This window comes from Acomys minous, assembly GCF_964271855.1.
Source record: "Acomys minous genome assembly, chromosome: 2".
In the NCBI taxonomy this organism is placed as follows: domain Eukaryota; kingdom Metazoa; phylum Chordata; class Mammalia; order Rodentia; family Muridae; genus Acomys; species Acomys minous.
This window is the reverse complement of record NC_140484.1, coordinates 5,219,930-5,246,302: the sequence shown is the minus strand read 5'-3', so window position 1 is coordinate 5,246,302 and position 26,373 is coordinate 5,219,930. Positions and strand designations below refer to the sequence as shown.

Here is a 26,373-nt window from a genome sequence, read left to right as displayed (position 1 = left end):
ACACCAACATCATGGGTTTGAAGGGGTCCAGCACCTGAGAGTGCCTTGTTGGCGTGTTCGTAAGGGACCACATCCCCCAGGGGCTCGGATGTGTATGGCTGAGCCCATTTTACAGATGTACAGACCCAGCCCAGGAAGGTTTCCTCATTTTACCCAGCAGTGTCTAGAGCATGGGTTGCTACACTGTCTTCAGTCTCTGTTCCTCTCTCCCTTTCCTGTTTCCCTAAAGGGGAAGTGGTGAAAGGCAGAGACGCTTGTAGCTCCCCCTACAGGAAAATCCAGCATGGCAGGCAGCCTCTACTCACCGCTGTGTGGATGCTGGATGCCGCCTGGCAGTTTGACTGGCTGGAGGAGGCAGCCAGCCTGCCCAAGGCTCTGCCAAGTACAAGGCTACACTTGCAGCAGGCAGAATCTCATTTGAATAATGGTAGACCAGGGAATAGCTTTTAAACGGTTATCGTAAACCATATGATTAACGTCTAAGGACTGTTTATTTTTCCTCTGCGAACATTCTTTCAAGTGTGCAAATGGCTCAGTGTAGGGTCCAAGCCCAGCTAATCTGTTTGCTTTCTGTAATAGAGAGAAAGCAATGTCTGCGTCGAAATGTCACCCAGGGAGACTTAATTTACAGATTAAAAGCTTCCTGAATGAATTTCTCGAAAAGTGAGATAGTTTTCATCCACCAGCGTTGCTGTCCTGTCTCTTCTATCCTCGGTTAGGTCTCATGCACACTGCACATTTTGCCTCCCATGTGGACTGGGCGGCTGGGTTGAGCCATCCCTCTCAAGCTAAATTGCTCTCAGGACTCTGCCTCCTGAGGATGGATGACCAGGTGTGCACCTTGTGCAGTTAGGAAGTGAGCCCTAGTGTGCACTGTACTCCTGTGGGCCTTGGGGAGGCTGATGGCCCCTCTGACCCATGGACGGCCCAGTCAGCAATGGACTAGTGCCCACACATGACTCTGCCCCTCCCGCTCTCAGGGAACCATGGTCCAGAGCTGTGCACATCAAGCCCCCAGCTTCTCCCTGTATGTTCAGATCTGTCTCCTGGGGGAAAGTCGCCAACTGGCATTTGGTGGTTTCTACAGTTCCTCTTCATAAAGGAATCAGCCAGCTAAGGGAGCTAAGTCTTTTGAAAGGAATCAGGTCATCTCTCTGAGCCATAACTTAACGTGTGTGACAAGGCTGCCTGGAGTCACAGTGCTTAGGAGGCTGAGGCAGGGGCATAATGAGTGCAGAGTCAGTGACGTTAGGCCCTGTCTCAAAATGCGAAGCTTAATTAATTAATTAATCCTTACAAATCAGAAGTATAGCTCTCCCAGGCAAGGCATTTGAAATAAAAGGTAATGGATCAAGTTCCAAAGCAAAAGGAAGTAATAATCATGAGTTGCTCATCTGATGTGTGCCACTCTTTTTAGCTTTTTTTTTTTTTGACACTAGAAGTAATCACTTCCGTCACACATGCCAAGATAGCATCTTCTTGTTCTCAGTCAATCAGCCACACTAGTCCATCTAGAATCAGCTGACTCACTGTGCAAACTGATGCTATAGAAAGAAAGCAGGGGACAGCCCTCTCTCCCCCAGAGTCAGAGCTGACCTCCAGCTGGGATGTGAAAAGAGACAGTCCCTTTCCTTATTCGCTCCTTGCTTCCCCCTCCCTCCACAGCCCCCCCTTGCCTTTTCACTCTTCCTAAAACCCCCTCTTCTTTCAGGAATCCCACGGCCTCCGCACCCTCCAGATATCTCTCCATATTACCCGCTGTCGCCCGGCACCGTAGGACAAATCCCCCATCCGCTAGGATGGTTAGTACCACAGTAAGCAGTTCCAGTTTTTAATTTCCCTTTTTTGTTTCTTGCATGGGCATGCTTATTAGTGTGTGGTGTGTGTGTGTGTGTGTGTGTGCGCGTGCGCATGCTTGAGTGTGCATGCATGTGCGTGTGTACATGCGTGAGTGCATATACACGTGCACATGGGTGGGTGCATGTTTACAGAGGGGCAACTGATAGGACAGCACAGAGAAGATGCTGGTGAGATGTCCTATGGATTTGCAGAAGGATTGCACATTTCAATGAGCAGAGTTGTAAAGGGTCTGTGGTAATTGTCATTGTGAACCCGTGGTCTCCAAAGATGCCCATAAGATACTTTGGGAACTGCAGGAGCCAATGGTGGCTCTTCTGCCAGTGGCAACCCAACTGGACTTGTGCTGTTGGGTTGAGCACTCTCCTTTAGCTGTTGCCTCTGTGGCAGAAAGGGGATGGGAATTGGAACAGCCTGGCTGTGAAGCCTCCTAGGGCTAGGAGTGGAGGGATCACTGTTGTCACTGCACCCCAAAAGCTGATAGCAACAATGGAGGGAAGCTGAGGCTCTTTACATGGCTAACGCTTCAGCCAGCTATGGGGGTGGGGGCAAGTGGATCCCTCCCTGTAGCCTTCAGGGGCTGAGCTGCCTAAATGTTGACCCTAGTTCCCAGAGTGCCCAGAAAACTTAGGTTGTAAGTTGACTTACAACTTAAAAGTATGATGTGTTTAGAAATCGGAGCAGAAAGGCCTTTTGTGCTTAGGTCTACCTGTACTGTGTACATGTGTGTGAGCATGCATGTAATGTTTGAGACTGTGTGTTTTTATGTGTCTATTTCTACATTTTATCAACGACCTCTAGCGTTCAAAAACAGGGCAGTGTTGAGGGTCGAAAGAAGCAAAGTCTGGTAAAAATGTCAAATTTGGGTCTTAGGGAACATAGACTTTTATAGTCTTAAAGACATTAAAATTTTGGAATAGTGCTCCTGTCCAAGCCTTTTTCTCTAGTTGAACAGGTCCTGTGCTGTTTGCTTCCTTATTTGTCTGAAAACGGCAGGTTGTGTTACGCAATAGCGAAGTACCAGTCGTGCGGGGTGGTTTCTGTTCCTTTGTCTTAAATGTGTTTGGTGGTGTAAACGCGAGCATTGGACCTGCTGCTTCTCCACCTGATGGGGCTGAGCCTTGATAGTTCAGTTATCTTAGCCCCTCTCTGCTGATGGGGACATACTGAAGGCTAGATTAAAAGGGATAGCCAGCTCAGACAGCCCTCTGTCAGGAAAAGTTGTGTGTCTTTTATGAGGATGCTATTCTGCATGTTGCTGTATTTTTTAATTATTGTAATGAGGTGTGATTGTCTATTGGTTACCCACAATTCTTCTTGGGGACTCTCCCCCCCAGTAACTCTTGTCAACACTTGTTAATTTGACAAAAGGCTACAAATTAAGCTCTGTTAATTTAATGTTTTCTCACCGAGATCTAAATACCGAAAGAGGCCCAAAGCGCAACTGAAGTCCTTTGATTCGCTGTACTTTATTTTGGTATAAATTTACATTCATTATTGTTTTCCTTTGGATGTGTAGCCCTCAATTAGTGTGATGGCTCCATTAAAGCAAGCGAGACTTCGCCTTTAATTATTACAACAAAACACCTAGTCTCAGCTTGGGGAGAGGGTCTCTATTGACATAAGCAGAGGTTATAAAATTTAATTAGCCATTCCTATCAGATTTATGGCATTCAAATTGTTCCGCGTTTCTTCCCTTTGATCCTGCCTGTGCAATCCCCAAGATTTTTGTTCTGATCAAATGAGAAATAAAGCTTACTGTACAGCGAGAACTTTCCCCTCTTCTTCCTTTTCTTGTACCACCCCCAGCCTCATTTCTAGTCTCTCACTTTTACACCCGCTTCTTTGTAGGCAAGGTCAGCCTGTGTACCCAATCACAACAGGAGGATTCAGACACCCCTACCCCACAGCACTGACAGTCAACGCTTCTATGTCTAGGTGAGTTGCAGTAATCTCTCACTGAAGGCCCTCTAGACAGCCACCAGGCCACCCAGGGCCCAAGAACACATGTGGGTATAATAATATAAACCACTATTCATCCCAAAATGCTGCCTTGACGTTTCAAGGTAAGTGACGCCTGCCTAAGATTTTAGGAGTCTACCACGGAGCAACATAGAGTCACAAATTAAGAAGGCAGGAGCGGGGCTGGGAGAGGCTCAGCAGCTAAGAGGACGGCTGCTCATGGAGAAGACCTGGGTTCGGTTCCCAGCACCCACACGGCAAATCACAGCCTCCCCAGTTCCAGGGAACCCAGTGGCCTCTCCTGCCCTCTGCTAGCATGGGCTGCGCATACATGCAGGCACACAGAGAAATTAAAAACAGCAACCACCAAGTCAGGGGAAAGCAGCTAGAACAGTAGAGTTTTTAAGCCGTTGTGTCTCTGTTGTCCTCTGCTGGGGAAGGAAGAAGGAAGTGAAGGTCACTTTATGATTATTACTCAGGGGGTTTGAGGAAAACACTGGTGGGTATTCTCAGACCGGTTCTGACGCCGGTACAGAGGGTGATGATTCTGACCCTTCAGAGGACCAGCGTCCAGTAGAAACTTCACGGGGTCCACATTACGTCTTGCGTTACCTTTACATTTTTTTTCTTTTCTCCACCCCCACATATCAACATCACTTTAAGAAGGGCCCCCACCCACCCAAGAAGGCTGCCTCCCACCCCGCGCCGTGCGGTGAAATTGTTCCCAGTGACACATTGGCTTCATCAGTCATTCTCAGTGGCTGCAGTATTATCTTTTCAGCGTGCTGTGACTATGCCACAGCTACTGCTCTTTGTTTTGTTTTGTTTTGTTTTGTTTTTTCTTTCTTCCTGTTCTTTTTCTTTAAACTTAGCTTTTACGTGTAACATGTATTTATAACTTACCACACATCTCAAGTTGGACTGAGGGACTTAAGGACACATGCCTGTGGCCATGCTATTGACCCTGGAAATGCTGCTGAATCTTTGAAAATGTATCAATTCCTATAGATTCATCTTTAAGCATATAAGCACATGTACTGTGTACATACACACACACACACACACACACACACACACACACACCCATCCATCCCCAGGACTAATTTTTCTCTCTCTAATTAATTCTGGCTAATTTTTCAGTGGCTGCTAGTTTATTTACAAACTGGTTGGCAGCAGTATGGTTAAGTAGTCACTAATTGCCCCTAATGATAGTTTTATTTTCTGTTCATCTGATTTTCGGTTGAGTTAATTAAATCGGTGGAGGTTTAGACTTTCCTGATGGGCTGAAGCAACCGATCCATTTTGATGATGCCACATGATTCAATTAGCATGTAGTACAAGGCAAAGATGCTGTCCCCCCAACCCGTGCCTCCACCTCTGCGGCCAACACTGGAACCAAAATGAGAGAAGGGGCTGAAAAGGTTGCCCAGCATCCTTCTTCTCCTGCTTGCAGGAGAACAACTTTTGTCATGGGACAAGCGAGCCTCAGACTCACTGGGAGAAGGAATCTGTAGTGGGGCTGGAGTTTATAGTTGCTCCATGAATATCATGCGGCATGGAAGTTCCGTTCCCCACGTGCGATACAGCATCGCAAGGCTCAGAGTCTACACCCGTACGAGTTAGAATATTATTTTCTGCATCTTCTCGGCTGGAGAAGGTAGAAAGGTTACACTCATTGAATATTGTCGTCACAGTCCCTGTAAAGCGTGGGAGCGAATGGGAGAGCTCCTGGGAGGAGAGGAGAGGAGAGGGGAGCTGCATACGGTCCTCGATCCTCGCTCTGTCCTGGAGTTCACATGCTGCTCCTGACTCTTCTTTCTGCTTGTTTGTTCCGTGCGTCCTGAGGTTGAAAGCAATGGCGGAATCGTAGGATAGGGATTGGGGGTTAAGCTTATTGATTGAATTATCATTAGGAGGCTAGCTGATGATTTATAGGTCGCAGAGGGTGGAGGAAAGGAAGGGGGTGGTGGGAAGAAAGGTTAGGGGCTGGTGGTACAGAGGGGGGAGGTGGCCGATTCCCCAGGTAGGCCAAATGAAAGGTAGCTAGTTAAAAAGCGTATACAGCAAATTAAATACATTATTGTGGTAATGGGGCGACAGAAGTAGAGGTCTATTATACGCATGGCAGTTATAGCAAATGTAGGCAGCTTGCCCTGTTCCAGAATACCCTTTGATATTTATTCTACTCAGCAGCAGGGCCAGGACTTCTCAGAATTAAGTGATGGGTCATTATAGTTTAAACACCATGGAGAAGCCTAGATTGGCAATTAAACAGCTCTCGCTGACACTCACTTGTGCCACCCTGTGACCCCCTTTAGATTGAGATGTTGGAGCTCCGGGCCCTCAGCCTGCTAAATTGGGCAAGGCTCTCCTCCTGACGAGAGCAGGCCCTGAAATCTGCCGGCTTCAAAGGGAGAGAGATCATGTATAAACCATAATGTGGGTGCACCGTGGCTCACAAAAAATAAGGCAGGAAGAGATGAAATGTTACAAGTGCAAGGGGGGAAATGAGGGAATAATGACAATCCTAATGCAACTCAAAGCAGGATTGTTGCACGGGAAAATGCATCCTACTGCTTGTGCATAAAATCAAGGCTGGCAGATGACATGCAGCTAACAGAAACGTGTCAACAGTGAAGCAAAGTGTGAGTGAGCATGAGAGAGGCCCCTGAGACAGCCAGAGACAAAAATTAGTTGTCCTTAACAAGTTAAGGTTCATCATTATATTCTGGCTTGGAGCCACAAAAGCAGACGGGGGCATGGCGTATAATGAGCTGCTTGGAATTTTTTTTTTGAGGGTGTTTATTGCTTTTCATGAAACAGTTGTCTCAGAAAGGACGTTCGTGGGTGAAGGTGTATGCATCTTGTGTGAAGGTGTAAGGCTGCGTGGGCCACACACGCAACTCACCAGCAGTCTTTCTGCTGTTGTGCATTGTGCACGTGCACCAACACGTGTAGAGGTCAAGGCACTTGCCCCGACCCCAAAATGTGCTCAAGTCTTGTTGCCTTTGTCTGGTATGTGTGTGTGTGTGTGTGTGTGTGTGTGTGTGTGTGTGTGTGTGTGTACACAGGCAGTCACACGTCCCCACACCGTTTTTTTCTGTCTTCCTTCCTGACATGTGTCAGTGCACATACCCTCACATGGCAGGAAAAGAACATATGTATTTAAGACACTCATTGTAAGAACTGCCACTCCCCCTGCCCTTCCCCCAAGGGCTTCCAAGAACATGTGTTCTTAACTTGCTTTCGCTGTGTGGCCTGGGAGCAGTGGGAGGAACAAGGCTGAACTTCAGAGCTCAAGGGTTTGCTTTTCCTTTATTTCGGCTTTTCATGGGATGGGGGTGAGGTTGGTTGCCACCCTGCCCCTCCCCCAGTCTTACTGAGTGCTATGAAGTCACATCATTGTTTCCAAACTCCAGTTCTGCCTAAGTTTGCAAAGGCTGCTACAGTAGAGGCTGGAATTTCTGAGACAGGTGTCTACAACGGCTCTGGGGCCCCTGCATTCTTTGTGGGCGTTTTTGTCTCTGTTAAGATGTACTGAGCTTGTTCATTCTTTAATTATTATTATTATTTTTTTTTTAGAAATCCCTTTTCAGATGAATATTTGCTACATTATTTATTTCTCTGATCCACTTTTGGGGAAAACTTTGTAAATAAATACAAGATCCCTTTGAAATAAGTATTGTGATGAAGCTCACCGAGACCCCTCTCTCCCAGAACTTGGCTTTCTTAAGATCAGGATGCTGGTGTTCGCTGGTCCTCGGGTGGTGCTCGCTCTCCTCCGATTTGGCCACATTAGAAGGGCAGCCATTGCTTCAGTCCAGCTTGACTCCACTCAGTTTGAGCAGTTTATCCTGTTCCCTTTTTGCCCTATTTTTTGTATAAAATACGCAATTGAATGAATATACCATACAAACCAAACACATCATGAGATTTGACCACCATTTGTCCTATGGAGCTGATAGTCAGAAGTTGTAACAGGGGAGCTTAAAACTAGCTTTTGTATCCTAGCAAAGTTGAATGCTGGGAAGTGCCAACGCGAGGACTGCCGTGTGTTTGGGGAACTTTCTCAGAAGTAAGTGCTGTTTGTTAGAGGAGCTGCCCACTGTTTTTCCTGGGCTCAGTTTTTATCATTTACCCGGCTCTTGAGTGGTGCACAGATAAGATAGTGGGTAAGAGTAAGAATTTCAAATCTTAGGGGAGCAGGGCCATATGAATTGGAATTCAGTGCTTCAGTGTGCATCCCTGTTTTTATAAAAAAAAAAAACAACAACAAACTTATTCAAAATGCCCGTGACTTAGGATGAGAGTCACGCATCGCTTTATCAGTTTTTCTCCCAGCTTCCCTCTCTCTTATTACTCTCAACTGGTGGGCACAGCAGCAAAAGAGAAAATAAAAATGTGACTGCTCTCTCTCACCGGAATGAGGCCTAATGAGGCATGCAGAGCACCATGAGACATGTATGTACATTTCAAGCCCGTTAATATTTTATTTAGCTGTCAGTGTACAACAGAAGGCATCGCCTGTCCTTCTGGAGCTGATCAGGGCTCGGGAAATTCCCTCCTTAGACGCCGCAGGTCGTGCCCCGGCAACCACACGTATGTGCGATTTCTGGCTGGTAGTTTAAGCCCACTTTTCCGCCCAAGTACATCAGTTGAATTTGTCTTTTGTTAAAGATGTTAAAAATCATAATGTCTCGTGTCAGTAGCAATAATGAAGGGGAAGACTGGCTTTAATGTCATTATGAGAATCATTATGTTTAATTTATCACTAATTGATGCTGACAGGTTTCGTATGCCTTGGGTTGCTTTCATGTGAATGTTACTGCGCTTTTTTTTTTTTAATTGTGTGTACACATCCCTCCTCATTCATTCATTTTGATTCTGACAATTTACACAGCTTTCTGTCTTCTAGGTTCCCTCCCCATATGGTCCCTCCCCATCACACTCTGCACACGACCGGCATCCCCCATCCTGCCATTGTCACACCAACAGTCAAGCAGGAGTCCTCACAGAGTGACGTCGGCTCCCTCCATAGCTCGTAAGTGTTACCATTGTCATGGCGTCACCCGTGGCCTGTGTGATGAGCTGCCATGGTGACCACTGCTTGGGAGCTTTCTGGCTGAGGTCAGCCTCTCGTTTTTTGATCCTGGTGAGCATCCAGTCTCTACGGCCTATGCCTTCCTGATAAAGGAGGAAGTGCGCTCCAGCAGGTTTACTGATGTCACAGAGATCTCCACGGTGTGTACTTGAATGGGCTGGGGATTGCAGCCACTTCCTGATCCCCCCAGAGTGGAACACTGGGAGCTTTGTTCAGCCAGTGGGACTAACCCTGCGAAGTTGGGCCCACCATACTGTACTTGCCCTGGAAAAGTGTCTATTTGCAAATCGTGAGGGAGTGATTGCAGAACGTCTCTTCCTCTGACTGTTTCTGGCCCATACTCTGAGGTGGGAAGGTCTCAAAGTGAGAATGAACGCTTTATTTGAAACTGCTGCTGCGCTTGGGTAGGAAGGAGGAAGGAAAATGGGCTTTGCTCTGGGTGGAAGTTGACTGTGTGCTTGTTTATTGGATGGTGTGTGCCCATCTCCCTTTGTCTCTTTGCAGAAAGCATCAGGACTCCAAAAAGGAAGAAGAAAAGAAAAAGCCCCACATAAAGAAACCCCTTAATGCATTCATGTTGTATATGAAGGAAATGAGAGCAAAGGTGGTAGCCGAGTGCACGTTGAAAGAAAGTGCAGCCATCAACCAGATCCTCGGGCGCAGGGTAGGTGGCCCCTCCACGGAGAGAAGGACCAAGGGAGAAGACCAGAAACGCTGTGTCAGGTGCCCCTCTGCACGGTGCTCTCTAGAGCGTTTCCCCCAACTAGAGCTCTGAGCTCTAGTATGGCGGCTTCCATTCGTCAAGATCTTTGCGCTTTTGAACAGCACTTAGGACAGGCACAACCTTTGCCTTCCTGCTGCAGACGTAGCAAGGGACGGAGGGCGTAGAGGGCAGATAATGTTTCCTCTGAGTACCCCCATTAGGGCCGGGACCCAGCGAGCTGTCAGGAGCTGCACCACACCCGGATGGCCTTGTGCCTCCCAACGCATCAAGTCTCCTCCATCTCCCAGTGTAGTTGGTGATGTTTCTGTGTCTTTCTCTTCCTGCCCCGTGTCCCTTGCAGTGGCATGCCCTGTCCAGGGAGGAACAAGCGAAGTACTACGAGCTGGCCCGGAAAGAGCGACAGCTTCACATGCAGCTGTACCCCGGCTGGTCTGCACGGGATAACTATGTACGTTGACTGCTTTCTGCAGAGTTCAGTCTCTGTGGATATACTGTGCGTCTGCAAGGACCCCGTGGGCGGGCTGTGGGCTACTTGAACCAGGCCTCAAGGCCATTCCTTCTGTCTATGTATGGGACCTGTTCCTGACGCCTGATCCAGGGGCTTGGCTTTCTATGTAACTCTATTATGTTAGCAGGTGGTCATTCCTCAGGAAACAGGGAGAGCCCTGAAATCCATGTTCCCACACAGGATTCTGGAGACTGATTTGGGGTATCTGTACCTCTTTGCCTACATCTTAGAAAAAGTGGTGCTCTGGAACACATCCAAAAGAGCTTGCAGTCCAGATTAGGCCCCAATCCAGATTAAGTCTCACCATCAGTGGTGCCACTTTGCCAAGACCACACTAGGTAGAGGCAGGGGAGCGTGTTTAACAGCTAACTCCTCACAGGTCTTCCAGAAGCACCTGGGGCCTCAGGGAGGAAAACCAAAAAAGCATCTGAGGCCAGGCTGTCATAGGACTCAGAAGCCTATTTCATCCTGAGGAAGGCATGATGGGAATATCCCTGAAAGTAGCCCGCAGAAGTTCATCTTTTGGTAGGGAATGACTTGACTCTGGGCTCCTCAGAGGTAAAAAAAAGGATGTGTGTCACATGACACATGTGTCACGACGTGCTTCTGAGTTCTGTTGGAAAGTCAAGACTTGCTTGATTTTTCTGCCTTGCTTCTTACTGGGACTATTGTTTTTACTTCTTGCATTGATGGCAGACAATGAATTCCCTGTTCTCTGGAGCCCTCTGTTACTTCTCACCATTATTCCCGATCCTACATTTACCCAGGGGGCCTGAGTTCTAGGCTTTTCCCCCTTCGGGTGGGTAGAATTGCCTGTTGCTTTGTCTCTTTGTCGCATCATATTTGGTTGCACAAAACATCTCTTCCATCCAGTCTGATGTCAAAATCAAACCCGTCTTGCTGCCAGCATAGGCTCTGCTTCCTCATCCCTCTTGGGAAAGTCATGGGGCAGGGAGAGTGTTACCTGTTGGTGCCAGTGGGGTGGAAGGGGGGATGGGCCCATTCCATCAGACCATCGGCAGCACGGCCAGTCTGTGACCCCCTTCACTCTTTCTTCCTCATACCTGCTACTTACCATGTAGTCAAAGAGACACACCAGGCTTCATTGCCATGCCCCTGCCCATGATCCTCCAGGCCTCTCTTCCCAGCGAACACTTGTGAGAGCAGCCCTTGTCACCAACAGGTAAGCATCACGAGGTCTTAGCTATGTAGCACCTTCCTGATTGACTTCCTGCATGCACTGCTAGGACACTTTTCTTCTGGGCTTGAAAGGGAGAGACGAGCATCCGAGCCTTCCTATGGGCTCTCTGTACCCCACCCAGCCCCAGGTGAAGCTTCAGCAGCAGGCAGCCTCTTGCTCATCTTCAAGTGCATCATCCGAGGACAGCTGTCCTGGCTTCTAGGAGTTCTTAGAGGTCGTCTCTAGCTTTGGCTCAGTACAGACCAATCCTCGTGTCATCAAGAAGGTATCCCAGACCAGATATCAGCTTCCCTATGCCTAGCATCCTAGCCCCAAAGCATCCTAGGCATCTTAGTCCTCAGAGGGCCTTCACATAAAGAGTGCCTGGTCTGTGGACCATGTGCCATTTACACTAGCGGCAGGGTAGGTGACACCCTTTGAGATTGTATAGGATGAATTCACCACCAATGGATAGGCAGACCTGGTGATGGTGTCAGAAGCATTCATGTTTGACTGGCAAGGAGTCGTTCTGGCACTATCCTTGGCTGTCATGATGTCTAGATTTTTCCAGAAGGTCTATGGGATGCTTGCCTGGACTTCCGGTCACTGCTGCATTGGAAGATAGGTTGGAGAATAGGAGCCACTGAGGAGAGGAGATGGGTGGCATAGAGGTGATTGGGGCGTAGGAACTTGACCTTCGGACACAGGCTCTCAGGCTCCAGGTCTGGTGGCTCGTTACACACCTGTGGGAAGGCATGCTCACTCCTTCCTTCCACGCTCCAGGGAACACACTGGGGGCAGCAATCTCACACCTGAAGCCTCTGCGAGTTTGATCATGGTGGGAACTTTTTGGCATATTCCTTTTTAACCAACTTGGCAACAGAGATTCTGCAGAAAGCCATGGCTGCAGTGAAGCCCAGAAGGCTCTCCTGGGAAAAGCGTCCTGAGCCGTCCAGCCAGGGTGGGGCTTGGAGCCCTTATGTCACCACCTTAGGGAAGAACATTGGAGTGAAACCCCATCTGGCTGCCCTGACTTGGCCTGTCCCTTGGGACTCAGGAGAGGCTCGCTGGGCACCATAGCAACAGCTAGCTGACCGGGCATCATTGTAGATCATTCCTTCCTGCCTGCCTTAAAAGTTATATGTACTCACTTGTTTTCTTTCTCTCACTCTCATTTCTTATGCTTTTTCTTTCTTTTGACCCCTTCCCTTTCAAACGCCATCCCTGTCCGCTAGGAACTGGTAGCCTGTACAGCACTTTGCCCAACCATGGACACATGCTCATTCTAGATGTCGGGGTACAGCAGTGGATTTTGTAGGGGGACTATGAGGTGGCCCTGGAGTTCACTTGGGGTGAACACAGGGACTCTCAGGCTAGACTCCCGAGCGTTTCTTCTGGCTCCTAGGTCAGTTGTTGCCAAACCCTGCTGCCTACTCTAAGATAGCCGTGTGAAATTGGCTTCCGTTGTTTTCCCTTTACATGCCAAGAACCATAAAACGATCGGGTGTTTAGCCGCACAGGAGGCTACGGCACACGTCCCCAGTGACACAGGCCCCCATACAGTCAAGAGAGCAGAGAAGGCCTCTTAGAAATAGTTGGACTCATCCCAAGCCTGACACAACCTTAGGGTTGCTACCCATACATTCTTGTCATTTCCTGTTTGGTCTTGGTGTCACTGTCCCGTGAAGACCTTTAAGCAAAGGTGGCAACATTTAGAGACTCTGAAGCACGCAGGTCTTTGGGGGCCACAGCTGCCTCGCAGGGGCTGGAGAGAGGCCGCGGCCCTGCAGCGGAGTGGTATGCCCCAGACAACGCTCAGTCACTTGATGGGGTCAGGCTGATGGGTGCCAATGACTGAAGGCCGTCTCCTCACCCTTGAGGCATCAAGGAAGGGATTTTATGGAGAGTCGCAGACGGTGCTCAGTAAATAAGCATGGCCCATGGCTGAGGGCGGTGCTTTGAGGCCACTTGGGTTTGCATGCTGGCTCCACCTCACTCAAGAAACTTGTCTGGTTTCTCTGTATGTTTCCTTATCTGTGCCGTTGGAATGATGGCAGCTGCATGTGCTGTGTAGACCCAGTTGGGTCATGCTTGGCTCCTCGTGTCTACTTGACAAATGCTGGCCATTGTCAGTGTTAGGAGTGGCTGTTACAACGGAGAGCCGTACTTGTAAAAGCCCGTCATTTTCGTATTTGTTAGGAGCTAGCCATTCTCACTGCATGGTGATATGCATGGTATGGATGGCCCCTGGCTTGCCGTGGTTTGACTAGGAATTTCCCAACTTCACGGTGGCATGGACGCACACCCGTACAGACCACCCTACTTGCCACGTTTGAGAGAGTTGTGCAGTCAGTGGCACAAGCCATTCGATGCTTTACAATAAGGCAAGCTCCATAGGGATGACTTTGCCCGCCTGTGGGCTACCTGTGTGCCTTCAAGGCAGGCTCGGTCAAGCTGTGATGCTGAGAGTTGGGCACACCCCAGCATTTGTGAGTTATGATCCTCGTGACCAGTGATCTGTTTGTTGGGGTACAGTCGGGCAAACCTGTGTCCAGCAGAAAGGGGAGCACTACCATTTGCTTATGCATAGCCTGCAGTTTTGAAAGGAGCCCAGGTAACTGGTTCTCTTTGGTACCACCACCCCGTGCCATATTTTAAAAACATGGTTCACATTCTGTTTCTGAGAGGACCCTAACTACCATGGTGGTTTCACTCTCAACTCAGGACAGGGACACTTCAGCCTTCACAGTGAGAGGCCGTGGGGCAGGTGGAGCTGCTGAGGCCCACCGAAGGCGTCGGTTTCTCTGTGTCCTCGGGAGGGCGTCCATCCTGCTTCCGGCCATGGCTTCCCATGCCTCCCCAATCTCCCTGGCCCTCCTTCTCTTCCACTGTATGGAGTCAGACGCCCTGGGTCAGGCTGAAGATGGATGAAGGCCCTGAGGTCACTACATATCCACCTGCCCGTCGTCTGGTTCCTTTCGAGAAATGTGTGTCCTTCCAGCTAGGCAGAGTTCAAGGATTAGAGTCGTAGGCGGCATATTGGAGAGGCTTGGGAGAGAGGTGTAAGTTGTAGGCTGGTCCCCTCCTCCGGCTCTCCTGCCATGTGAGCCCAACCATCTCCCTCCCCGACTACTCCATGGCCTAACTTCCTGCATTTCATCTGTTCGTGTAGGGAAAGAAGAAGAAGAGGAAAAGGGACAAGCAGCCGGGTGAGACCAATGGTAAGTGACAATAGCCACGCTGTGGGAAGGAACACTAGTTGGAGGGCCACTCTTATGCCAGGCTTCCATCCGGGGAGGCGAGAGAAACCCAAGGCCAGGGCATTGTGGGGATCCCATCTTAGGTAGCCCTTTCCATTTATGCATTTTAATTAATTGCTTCACGACTGCCCTTTTAAAGCTAGTAACATCCGTTGTTGCATGAAAAGCCCGTTGTAACTCTAGCGGAATGTGTTTTTACATAACTGCCAAGCCTGTAACTAGAGAGCCAGCGGTAGGCATGCCTCTGCCGGGCTTTAGACAGCCTGCTTATTTTGTATGTGTCTGAGACGGGGTGAGGAGGGGCCTAGGGACCAGGAGGGGCGTGTGTGAGTGCTGGGTCCTAACTGGGCTGCTCCTGAATGTCGCAATGCATGCCTTTACAGTGGTAAATTGCACCCACTTTAAATTAAGGAGGTTTGTCGTTGAGTAGAAGAATCTAGAAATACTGCATAGGCAATCCAGGTCCCTTGGAGAAGGCCAGGCTTTTACAAACAAACAAAGATTTTGAAGACTTTTGTGTAATTTGTTCTTTTTTTTCAGAACACAGCGAATGTTTCCTAAACCCTTGCCTTTCGCTTCCTCCGATCACAGGTGCTAATGTCCTTTTGAGTCATTAAAATAGTGGATAAACTGTTTTTTTTTTCATTTTTCTTGCCATTTATAGTTTTATTAACATTAAACACGTATGACATTTGAACGTCCTTTAAAATGGTCATCTACACGGTTTCATTATGTTTCAGTAGATTTTTTTTCCAGTTGCTTTTGTTGGTTTTATTTATTTTTTTACTTTAACTTCTGTTTTGTTTATTTATTGTTCCCATAACAGTTGTTTAAGCAGCGATGACAGTGGTTTAGAGCTGAACTAACTGTGCAAATTGAATATGCAGTATTTCTTTAAAAGAGACTGGTAAAGAAAAAAATGGAAAAAAAATTAGTAATAAACCTCCTTAATCTAATGGCATTTTTTTTTGTTGCCCCACTAAGTTTTCTCACGCCAGCATGCAATCGCAGTATGATTATTTTTTTTCCTTTGCTTTTTATTTATTTATTTTTTGTTTGTTTGTTTGTTCTTCCTTTCGCTTTTTGGCTCTTATCATTTGCAAATCTGCTAGCAGTTTACTGACCTTGCCTGCTTCCAAGCCTGCTAGGAGCTCCTAACACTTAACAGCTCATGGCCCGTTTACCCCCTCTTTCCTCTTAATATTAATGAAAGTAGATTAAAAAAAAAAAGAAGAAGACATCCCAAAAGCTGCAATATCCCAGTACCCACAACCTTTTTCTTTCTTTATTTCTTTCTGTTTTGTTTCATTTCGTTCTGTGTTTATTTGTAGTTTTTTAGTTTCTTTTCAAAACTGTGGTACTCAGAAGAAAAAAGCATGTTTACGAACTTAACGCCTTCCTCCGCTTTATTTTCTTCTTTGAGAAAAAGAAAATTTAGGGAAAAAAAAAAGCATAACTAAAAACAAAAAGAGGAAAAGCTATTGGAAAGAGCAAGTTGTTGGCTATTGCCGCCCTTGGGCAGCTGGAACCGGATCTGACAGTCCTCAAGAAGGGATACTGCAGCTTTATTTGCACCAGCTAATTTCACAAGTTGAATAAATGTGATTTTTACCTTTTTTTTTTAATTAAAGAAAGTTAAAAAAGAAAAGAAAAAAGTCAATATTTTGCTATTAGTAACCCAGTCATTGATTTATTCCCTTTTTTATTTTTATTTTTTTCTTGTTTGTTTCTCTCTCCCTCTCCCTTGCCCCTCTCTCGGCCCCGTCTCTGCTCTCCTCTCCTCCTCTCTCTCCCTGCCTCCCACGACCTCCTCCTCCTCCTCCTCTGCTCGCTCCTTTCTTGAACTCATTCAGACCTGAGCGCTCCTAAGAAATGCCGAGCGCGCTTTGGCCTTGATCAACAGAATAACTGGTGCGGCCCCTGCAGGTGTGTATAGCCTCCCAGATCCGCTGTGCTGGTTTGCAGCTCTCTCTTCCGTTCTTTCCCCTCTGGCCTGGTGCTTTGTAGCTTTGTGTGTGGATTGTAGGAAATACAGGGAGCGGGGACACTGCCAGTGTGTGGGCTCACGAGGGATGTGCTTGTCTGCCAGCTGCCGCTAGCCAGAATGCCACTGTAAAACAGTGTGTGCCTCCTCGGGGCCAACACTCAGACTTCAGCGTGCCCTCCACCAGGGAATGTTGCCTGCCAACCCCCTTCCTTGTGATAGCCCAGGATGTGCTCATTCCAGCCTAGGTAGAAGCCAATGACGTCACCTTCTCCCTTCCTCTTCTCTCTCTTTTTTATTTATTTTTCATTGTTTTTTTTTTTTTTTGTGGGTTTTTTGTTTTTGTTTTTTGTTGTTTTTTTTTGTTTCTGGTTGTTGTTTTCCTTTGTGTGTGTGTGCGTGTATGCGTGTTTTATTGTTTTATTTTATTTATTTATTTATTTTTTTGGTTTGGCTCATAGAAGCCCCTTCCTTTCAAACCCTTGATAAGGGACAATTGTCAAATAGATCCAAGATGATGCAGAAGACAATTAGTGGAGGTCTCACATCCAACTGAACACGACCCACCATTGTGTTGTATTTTTTTTTGTGTTTACCTTATGCTAACAGATGCAAATACTCCAAAGAAGTGTCGGGCACTGTTCGGGCTTGACCGACAGACTTTATGGTGCAAACCCTGCAGGTACATGACCATTCTGAGGCCTTGGGAACAATCAGAGCCTTCTGTCCTTCTCCTACCTTAGTGGGTCGATTTATTTTGCCCTCATTAGCATCTACTTCCCCCCCACCAGCATCAGTAACTAATGAACTCTCACTCTGCAGATTTTCCTTGCTAACTTCATATCGTTTCCTTTCCCCCTCTTTCCTCCCTGTTCTTGCAAAGAACGGGGTCCCTGTTGGTGAGAGCTGACCCCATGACCTTAACACATGAACACAGGTACTGAGGCTTTTCCTCTGAAAGCCAGCATCCTGGAACAGGCCGAGTGTAGTGAAGGACTCAGTGTCCTATGCACTGAGCAGAGAGCCACCGTGTCGTCTCCCCACCCCTCTCCCAGGTGTGAAAGATTCAGACCTTGAACTCGGCAGTGGTAGCATTCCCATGCACCTTTGTTAAAGATGCAGGGAGAAATGCACTGGGGCAGGCTGCTTTTTTTTTTTTTTCTTTTTAAATCCTTTTTTTTTTTTCCTCTTTGGCTGTTTTATGTTTAAACCCCACTTATGTGAATGGAGGAGCTCGTTAGCTGACATTGTTTTACAGTGCTGAAAAAAAAGTGTGGCATTGAATGGCGTGCACCAGCTAACGGTGTGTGAGCATCGAGGGCAGTCAGACACTGCAGCGTTGCCAGGCCCTGCAGAGCAAACAGTCCAGTGCACCAGCTAACGGTGTGTGAGCAGCGAGGGCAGTCAGACACTGCAGCGTTGCCAGGCCCCGCAGAGCAAACAGTCCAGTGCGGCTGTGTGCAGGGGTAGCGTGGGTCCCCACACAGATCAGTCCAGACTGAGCCCCATGATCCGCCTGCAGGTTTTCCAGCTCAGGGTACTGGCAGAGAAGGTGCAGTTACTCCCTTCTTGGCGGAGGGATGTGCTCTAGCACCCGTCTCCTTCCCTTTCCTTTTAATGACCCCTTTGGTTAAATTTGTTGTTTCTTTGTTCTGATACAAGCAGTCTTTGAATTTGGAATATTATGATGGTAGGTATCTCAACACCCCAAACACACATCCCTGTTTGTAGTGCCTCCCGCGTCACGTGTCCCTCTTCTCCATCCCCTTGCCGTGCTCCGTGTCTAGACGTTAGATCAGACGTTCATCCCATCACATGCATGCCCACGAGTCCACTGTGTCTCTGATTCCCCTTCTGTGGTGCCAGTATGTGACCCCAGGGGAGAGAAGGCCAGAGAAGTCATCGCTGTGAGAAAGCTGCACAGATGGCCCTGTGCTCAGAAGCGAGGGGACTGGGCCCTAGACAGGCACACAGCAGGAGAACAGCTTCCTGTGCACCGGATGGCAAACTGTAGAGAGCCAGCCCCAGGGACTCCATGAGAAGGAGGCATAAGGATGTTAGGTATTGGATTAGGGTGAGCCAGGGAGGTCAGGGACCTGCTTACCTTACCCGCTGTGGGCAAGCAGTTGGCTAACACTTTACAAATGCCCAGAGTAAGACCATAGAACATCCTGCCATAGCAAGTCACAATTCACACCGTTTCGTGTGCCCCACTGTGAGGCTGGTGTGGTGCCAGGCCTCACAGTTCATTCATAAATGGTTGCTTATGAACCTTTCTGTTTTCAGATCAATCTCTGCAAACTTAGACCGGACTTTTTCTCTTTGGAGGTTTTTACTGACATTAACAAGGACAGGTCACCCCCCCCCCCCATGCTCAAATAAAACCCATCTTTGCTTAAATCCATGGTGTGCTATCTTCCTCCAACCAGAAATTTCTTGATACTTTTACCACCTCCACCAATAATAATTTTTTAAATTGGGTTTTTATTTTGTTTTGCCAGTTTAAAACCCTCTGTAGCCTCTTTGTGCCGCAGCAGCTTGGTTCTGTAAAATGCGTGTGCCCATACAGCAGCATTTCTGTTGTCAAAGAGGTTGAGATGTCCCTGGACAGAGGACACAGAGTCCAACAGGCCCCTGTCGCTAAGCAGTCTTCCTTCTGGACCCAGGCCCTAGAAAGTCCTAGCTTCTATTTTTCTTCTATCGTGGACATTTCCCCCCCCCCCCCCAACTGTAAATGTGTTTTCAAGCTTATTTCTGTTGTCTGTTTGAGGAGGACCTTCCAAAACAGACCAGGAAGAAGCCTTAGAATGTAGACAGGAGATGCTGGACAGGGATGCTCATGAGACTTGCATCCTCTTAAGAGGGGTGGGTCACGGTGTGGAGCTTGAAAAGCAGTTATCCATCCCCCTTTCCTCCAGGTCCCCCTTTACACACTCCCATAACCACACTAAGCTGGATGCTAAAGCCAACAGAACATTCCAGAAGAAAAAAAATGACAACAACAACAACAACAACAACAACAACAACAACAACACACACACACACACACACACACACACACACACACACACACACACACACACTCACACACACTCGTACGGAAAAGTACTTGCAGATGGAGGCATTTTCTGGCCCATCCAGACGTGTGTGTTCCAGCTGCCTTTTGGCTCAGCCAGCCCCACTGGGGGGGGGGCATCAGTCCATCACCATAGTCTTTACTGTCCTGTGTTCAGAATGTGCCCCACATAATGGCATGATCTGGGAAGGAGGGTGGGCAGAGTGAGGAAAGCCTCAGCGATGCTCCCAGCCAATCAGGATACTTAGATTCGGCTTTTATTTGGCATTTGAGGACATTTTAACCAGACTCTGTTCTGAGCCCACCAAGTTGCTCCCCGTCTTCTCACTGCACCCTGACAGAGCCTGGAATGCTGCTTCCCTCGCCCCCTCTCCTCCTACCCTCCTCTCCCCTCTCTCCTTTTGCCCTGTTTTGCTTATGCCTTCCCCACCCTCCTCTTCTTTTCTTCTCCCCATTTTTCAAAATGCATGGAGATCCTAGTTTGTGAGCATGTTTTGATCTGCAGGCTAAGGTGGTTTAATTGTTTATCTCATTCCTGACACGGGAGCAGAACCCATAGTCTATCCCCAGGTCAAGAAAGGAAGCCTGCCAGGCAGGGTGAGAGGGGCCATCCTTGGTCCCCTGGCTTTTCTTCTGCCCTAGACCGACCCAGACCCAACGCTACTTGCCATAGACCTCAGCCTCTGGGAGCAGGGAAAACTGAGCTTGCTTTCCCCACCCACCCTTCCGTCTTCCCCGCCCCACTCCTGCCACTCTGGGCCTAGACCAGAGGAACCCAAGTAGTACAGTCCCATCTTTGCAAATGCCAGGGACACTGTCCCATGGGGCGGCCTTCAAGCAGGCAGCATCTTGGAGGCTGTTCAGTGACAGATAGCTGGCCACGCTCACACGCTTGGTTTTGGATGGAGCAGCACCCACTGCGGTCCTGACAGAAGGGCCTTTGGATGAGCAGCACCTTTTCCAGACCTGTATTGTTTTTACGGCACTAGTGGGTTGATTCGCCAGGGTCACCTTTCCTCCTAAGCAGGATCCCAGCAGCCAGGGATGAGTCGCGGGAAAAGCTCTGAAGTCACACACCTGATCTCTTGAGTTGTTTTCCCCCACCTTGCCCTTCGGTGACAGTGAGAAAGGCTTTGAGATGCTCGGTCCTGCACTTGGGTCATGGGAGAGGAGGCTATGGTTTTGGTGTAGGGTAGATTTGGTCTTTCTGGTTCAGACCCTGATCCCGAGGGCCCTCCTGGCACGTCCACCTTGTCACTTCTCTGTGACTAACTTGTGCTGTGCACTCCACTTCCTGGCCTCAGCATGTTGACAAGGACAAGGTGCCCCAGCATACCATCCTCACTCCTTGCAACCTTTCTCACTAGGGGATGGGGAAAAGGAGGCCCCAATTCTTTAAGGGGGAAAAATACAAAGCCCAAAAAAATTTTTTAAAGCAACTTTGAATCTTAATTTTATCCACAACCTGCAGGCAATGTCAACCAGTTATTCTTGTACTTTTTAATCATTTTCTGTTTTTCTTATTCTCTCCTCTTCCTGCCTTTGTTTACCCTCTTCAACCTGTTTTTTGGTGGTTCTTATTCTTTTTTCTTTTTCTTTCTTTCTTTCTTTTTCTTTTTTTCCGGTTGGTTTTGTTTTTTTAGTTTGGTTTGGTTTGGTTTCGTTCAACCCCCCCCCCCTTCCCTCTCACCTGATTCTGACCTCTCGATTTGGTGTGGTTCTTAACAGACAAGCCCCAAAGCTCTCTGGGTACCAGCAGCCTCACAGTGGTGGTGTGTTAAAACCTTTAAGCCTCCTGCTAGCGCTGCCTTCAGCTATGTGGGTTCTACAGTCAGCATTCTGAGAGCTTCATATTGATAAGAGGCCACTGGGGAAGGAGCTCTTTCTCTTTTAAATACACTCAGGCATCAGTGGGGACTGGGGGTGGGTCAGCGGGAGGGGATCATCACCAGGGCAGGCCAGAAGATGCAGTGGGAGAGGAAAGGTAAATCAGCCCATGTAGACAAGCCACTTCCTGGTGAATCTATGCTACCCTCCCTCTGCAGATCACTTTCATCAGTCTGTTCACATATATTCGGGAAGGCCTGGGGCCCTGGGGGTGTCCGGTGAGGGGAGGGAGGGCATGGGTAGGCACCTCCTTTGCCAGAGTGAACTTGGAATGCGAGCCACACAGCCCGCTGAAGTCACCGCTTTAACTGCTCTCAGCCTGCTGGGCATGACTTGCGGGAGGGGCGTCCCTTAGATGACACCAACTTGCCATGAGCACTAGATAACTGTCTCCCTTGGCATCTTTGCCCTTTATTCACAGATAACTCTCTCCCCCTGTTTCTAGGAGAAAAAAAAAGTGCGTTCGCTACATACAAGGTGAAGGCAGCTGCCTCAGCCCACCCTCTTCAGATGGAAGCTTACTAGACTCGCCTCCCCCCTCCCCGCATCTGCTAGGCTCCCCTCCCCAAGATGCCAAGTCACAGACTGAGCAGACACAACCTCTCTCGCTGTCCCTGAAGCCTGACCCTCTGGCCCACTTGTCCATAATGCCACCGCCACCTGCGCTCCTGCTGGCCGAAGCTGCCCACAGTAAGGCCTCCGCCCTCTGTCCCAACGGGGCCCTGGACCTGCCACCTGCCGCTCTACAGCCACCCATGGTCCCTTCCTCATCACTGGCACAGCCGTCAACATCTTCCTTGCATTCCCACAACTCGCTGGCTGGGACCCAGCCCCAGCCTCTGTCTCTGGTGACCAAGTCTTTAGAATAGCTTCGCCTTGTCCACCATCCTCTGCCTGATTGAAGTGTTTCCTTCCGGTTCTTGGTTTGCCCTTACCCCACTTGGAAAGCTTTTGTTTTGTGCTCTTAATTTTGTGCCACTGTGGCTACATGAGTTGATGTTTATCGAGTTCATTGGTCAATATTTGACCCATTCTTATTTCAATTTCTCCTTTTAAATATGTAGATGAGAGAAACCTCATGATTCTACCAAAATTTTTATCAACAGCTGTTTAAAGTCTTTGTAGCGTTTAAAATATATATATATATACATAACTGTTATGTAGTTCGGATAGCTTAGTTTTAAAAGACTGATTTAAAAACAAAAAGAAAAAAAAAGAGAGAAGCAATTTTGAAGCACCCTCCAGAAGGACTTGGTTCTGTATTATTTGTATTAAATACGAGCTTGCGAACCAATCACTTTACACCTTGGTTTTTAAACCACGAGGGCACAGTGAATGCAGTGCCGTTTCTTTCTTTCTTTCTTTCTTTTCTTTTTTCTTTCTTTTTTTTTTTCTGTGTGAAACAAGTTTTATTGTGATGTTACTTGTTATTGTTTAAATGTACAGAAACAAAGGGTAAAAATGTGTTAATATACCTTGTTCCATGGTGTTGTTCTTTTGGGGGGAGGGGACGCTACTCAACAATGAATGGAATCAACGCTGTTGGACCAGTAGTATTTATTGCTTTAGAGGTTGCTTGTCGTACCTGTACGTCCGTCCCTTTTTAAATATGTTTTCCTTTTTTTTTTTTCCGGAACTGTATAAAGTTACCCCCCCCCCCCCTTAGCATAAGCATCTTATATATAACAACTCATTTGTACAAGGTTTTTAAGTTTATATATATAATGTGTATATATTTTTTTGTTTCCTTCTTTGGCTTTTGTTTGTTTGTTTGTTTGTTTCTGTATAAACCTAGATGCCACCAAATGGACATTGATAGTTGCATTAAGGATCAGTAGCATTAACAAAAGTTGCTTTAAAAGCCATTATGTAAACCAGGACTTGAACATCAGTGAGAGGGTCTGAGCAGCCGTGGGAACCGCCCCGTGTCCCCCTTGACCTCCTGGTCAATTGCCCTGTGCTCTTAGAACATGGACTGACCGTGTGCAAAATTTTTATGTGCCAAAATTCTCAGTGACTTTAGCTTTCTCCCTCCTTTTTGATGCTGTACTTTCTGTTTGCCATGTTTTGCTGTGATGTTACATAGATAGATTTGTATGTAGTTTTAATGTCACCTATAACAAAATGTGTTTGGTAGCAGACTGTCCAGAAAGCATTTTAAATGAAGAGGTCTAAACCCTTAAGGGCCAAAAATTCTGTATATTAGATTACTCTTAAATGGAAAAAGAAAAAAAAAAACCCAGCTGCCGCTTTTATGTACGCATATTACATACAAGTAGGTAGTGAATTTTAAAAACAAGAAAATCTAGGCATGCTGATGTTGTAAAATGCTGTACAAAGCTGAGACCTGTTCCTTCAGTGCCATCGTAGTTGACATGAAGCGATTGTAAAACTGTCTCCGGTTTTCTCTGGTTTATTAAAATGCTAACTATAACATTTTTGTGAATACTTTGAATGTTTCCTAACAGTTGTGACGTCACTGTTCTGTTTTATGCTTATTCCAAGTTCATTTTGAATGGTTTGGAAGCCATTTTTGTAATGAATAAATGTCCATGCTGTACAGTATCTGTAGCATGCTGTTCTGGATTAATAAAAGCAACTTAGTGTGTGCAGAGAAAGGCTGGTCACTTGCTTCTGTGGTTTGGGGTGGGGGAAGTGTCTCTTTTGGACTTTTCTGGAGGAGTGCCCTCCCCAGCTAGGGCTTGAGATGGTGTAGGTGGTGGGTGGGGACGGGATGCTTAAAACGGTCTTACTTGACTCCCTCCCCCATCCTTGGTGAACATTTGATTGCACCCACTGTACGTTATGTTTCTTTTGCACTGAAGGCTTAGGGCGTCTTTTCTATATCCCACTGTGTCACAATAACAGAGCAAATGCTGCTGGCTTAGCCATCACTCAGTCATGCCCTGCTTCTTGCACAGTGTGAAACAGAACTCGATTCTGGAAAGTGTGATTTAATTTACCCAGAGTGGACTTACAGAACTGAGTGGGTACCGTTTGAGGATGGTGAGTGTGAGTATGCCCTGAGTTTTCTCTGATCACTGCCCGAGGGAAGGAGACAAGAGTGTTGGGTTCTGGTTTAGGTAGCAATCATTGATACACAGATTTAATAAACTGGCATCCTATTCACACAGCTGTGCATGGAGGTGAAGTGAGTCACACAGCTGTGCATGGAGGAGAAGTGAGTCACACAGCTGTGCAGGGAGGAGAAGTGAGTCACACAGCTGTGCAGGGAGGAGAAGTGAGTCACACAGCTGTGCATGGAGGAGAAGTGAGTCACCCAGCTGTGCATGGAGGAGAAGTGAGTCACCCAGCTGTGCATGGAGGAGAAGTGAGTCACCCAGCTGTGCAGGGAGGAGAAGTGAGTCACCCAGCTGTGCAGGGAGGAGAAGTGAGTCACACAGCTGTGCAGGGAGGAGAAGTGAGTCACACAGCTGTGCAGGGAGGAGAAGTGAGTCACACAGCTGTGCAGGGAGGAGAAGTGAGTCACACAGCTGTGCATGGAGGAGAAGTGAGTCACCCAGCTGTGCATGGAGGAGAAGTGAGTCACCCAGCTGTGCAGGGAGGAGAAGTGAGTCACCCAGCTGTGCAGGGAGGAGAAGTGAGTCACACAGCTGTGCAGGGAGGAGAAGTGAGTCACACAGCTGTGCAGGGAGGAGAAGTGAGTCACACAGCTGTGCATGGAGGAGAAGTGAGTCACCCAGCTGTGCATGGAGGAGAAGTGAGTCACCCAGCTGTGCATGGAGGAGAAGTGAGTCACCCAGTTGTGCAGGGAGGAGAAGTGAGTCACACAGCTGTGCATGGAGGAGAAGTGAGTCACACAGCTGTGCAGGGAGGAGAAGTGAGTCACACAGCTGTGCAGGGAGGAGAAGTGAGTCACACAGCTGTGCAGGGAGGAGAAGTGAGTCACACAGCTGTGCAGGGAGGAGAAGTGAGTCACACAGCTGTGCAGGGAGGAGAAGTGAGTCACACAGCTGTGCAGGGAGGAGAAGTGAGTCACACAGCTGTGCATGGAGGAGAAGTGAGTCACACAGCTGTGCAGGGAGGAGAAGTGAGTCACACAGCTGTGCATGGAGGAGAAGTGAGTCACACAGCTGTGCAGGGAGGAGAAGTGAGTCACACAGCTGTGCAGGGAGGAGAAGTGAGTCACACAGCTGTGCATGGAGGAGAAGTGAGTCACACAGCTGTGCATGGAGGAGAAGTGAGTCACACAGCTGTGCAGGGAGGAGAAGTGAGTCACACAGCTGTGCATGGAGGAGAAGTGAGTCACACAGCTGTGCAGGGGGGAGAAGTGAGTCACACAGCTGTGCAGGGGGAGAAGTGAGTCACACAGCTGTGCATTAGAGGGCCTTGCTGTTCTGGGGACCCGTGTTCTGAGTACTCACCATCCCTGAGGAGGGGTCATTATGGTCATTAGGTGTGTCTTCTGGCTGTCAGGTGCATGGTATGCTTGTTGTTCACATATCTAGAACAGCTGTACCTTCGTAGGGTGGCACTTTCAGCCGTCCTGGAAGCCCTTCATGTGATTGTCACTTAGAACACCACAATGTTGGGTCAAGAACTTTCAGGAATGCTCCCTTGCTTGAGCTGGCTGTAGGTCTGTGAACTTTCTGTATTTTGTTTTTGTGCTGCTTTGTACTTGGTAAAGGTGTTTCTGGTCACCCCTCCCTACTCAGGACCCAGGGTGACCTTTGAAAACAGAAATAAGAACACCGTGATACTGGTGGCAGCCTGCCAGGTTGTCCCGTGCATTTTCACATTAATACTTCCACCAATGGAGGAAGACCCCCTGCTGGCCTCTGCCTTACTTACTAGCCATGGATGGAGAAATGCA

General features: G+C 48.0%; 1 protein-coding gene across 1 annotated transcript in view; it reads left to right on the top strand.

The window, feature by feature from the left end:
* The window catches only part of TCF7L2 (transcription factor 7 like 2), a 190,785-nt gene extending 166,628 nt beyond the window's left edge, over nucleotides 1-24,157 (top strand). The window contains 9 exon segments of the mRNA XM_084772574.1: nucleotides 1,712-1,814; nucleotides 3,709-3,795; nucleotides 8,735-8,860; nucleotides 9,425-9,584; nucleotides 9,985-10,092; nucleotides 14,505-14,553; nucleotides 15,133-15,183; nucleotides 16,446-16,518; nucleotides 21,985-24,157. Of these exon segments, the coding sequence (XP_084628700.1) occupies nucleotides 1,712-1,814; nucleotides 3,709-3,795; nucleotides 8,735-8,860; nucleotides 9,425-9,584; nucleotides 9,985-10,092; nucleotides 14,505-14,553; nucleotides 15,133-15,183; nucleotides 16,446-16,518; nucleotides 21,985-22,408 (1,181 nt within the window). The 3' untranslated portion in view covers nucleotides 22,409-24,157.
* The last annotated feature ends 2,216 nt before the right edge of the window (nucleotides 24,158-26,373 follow it).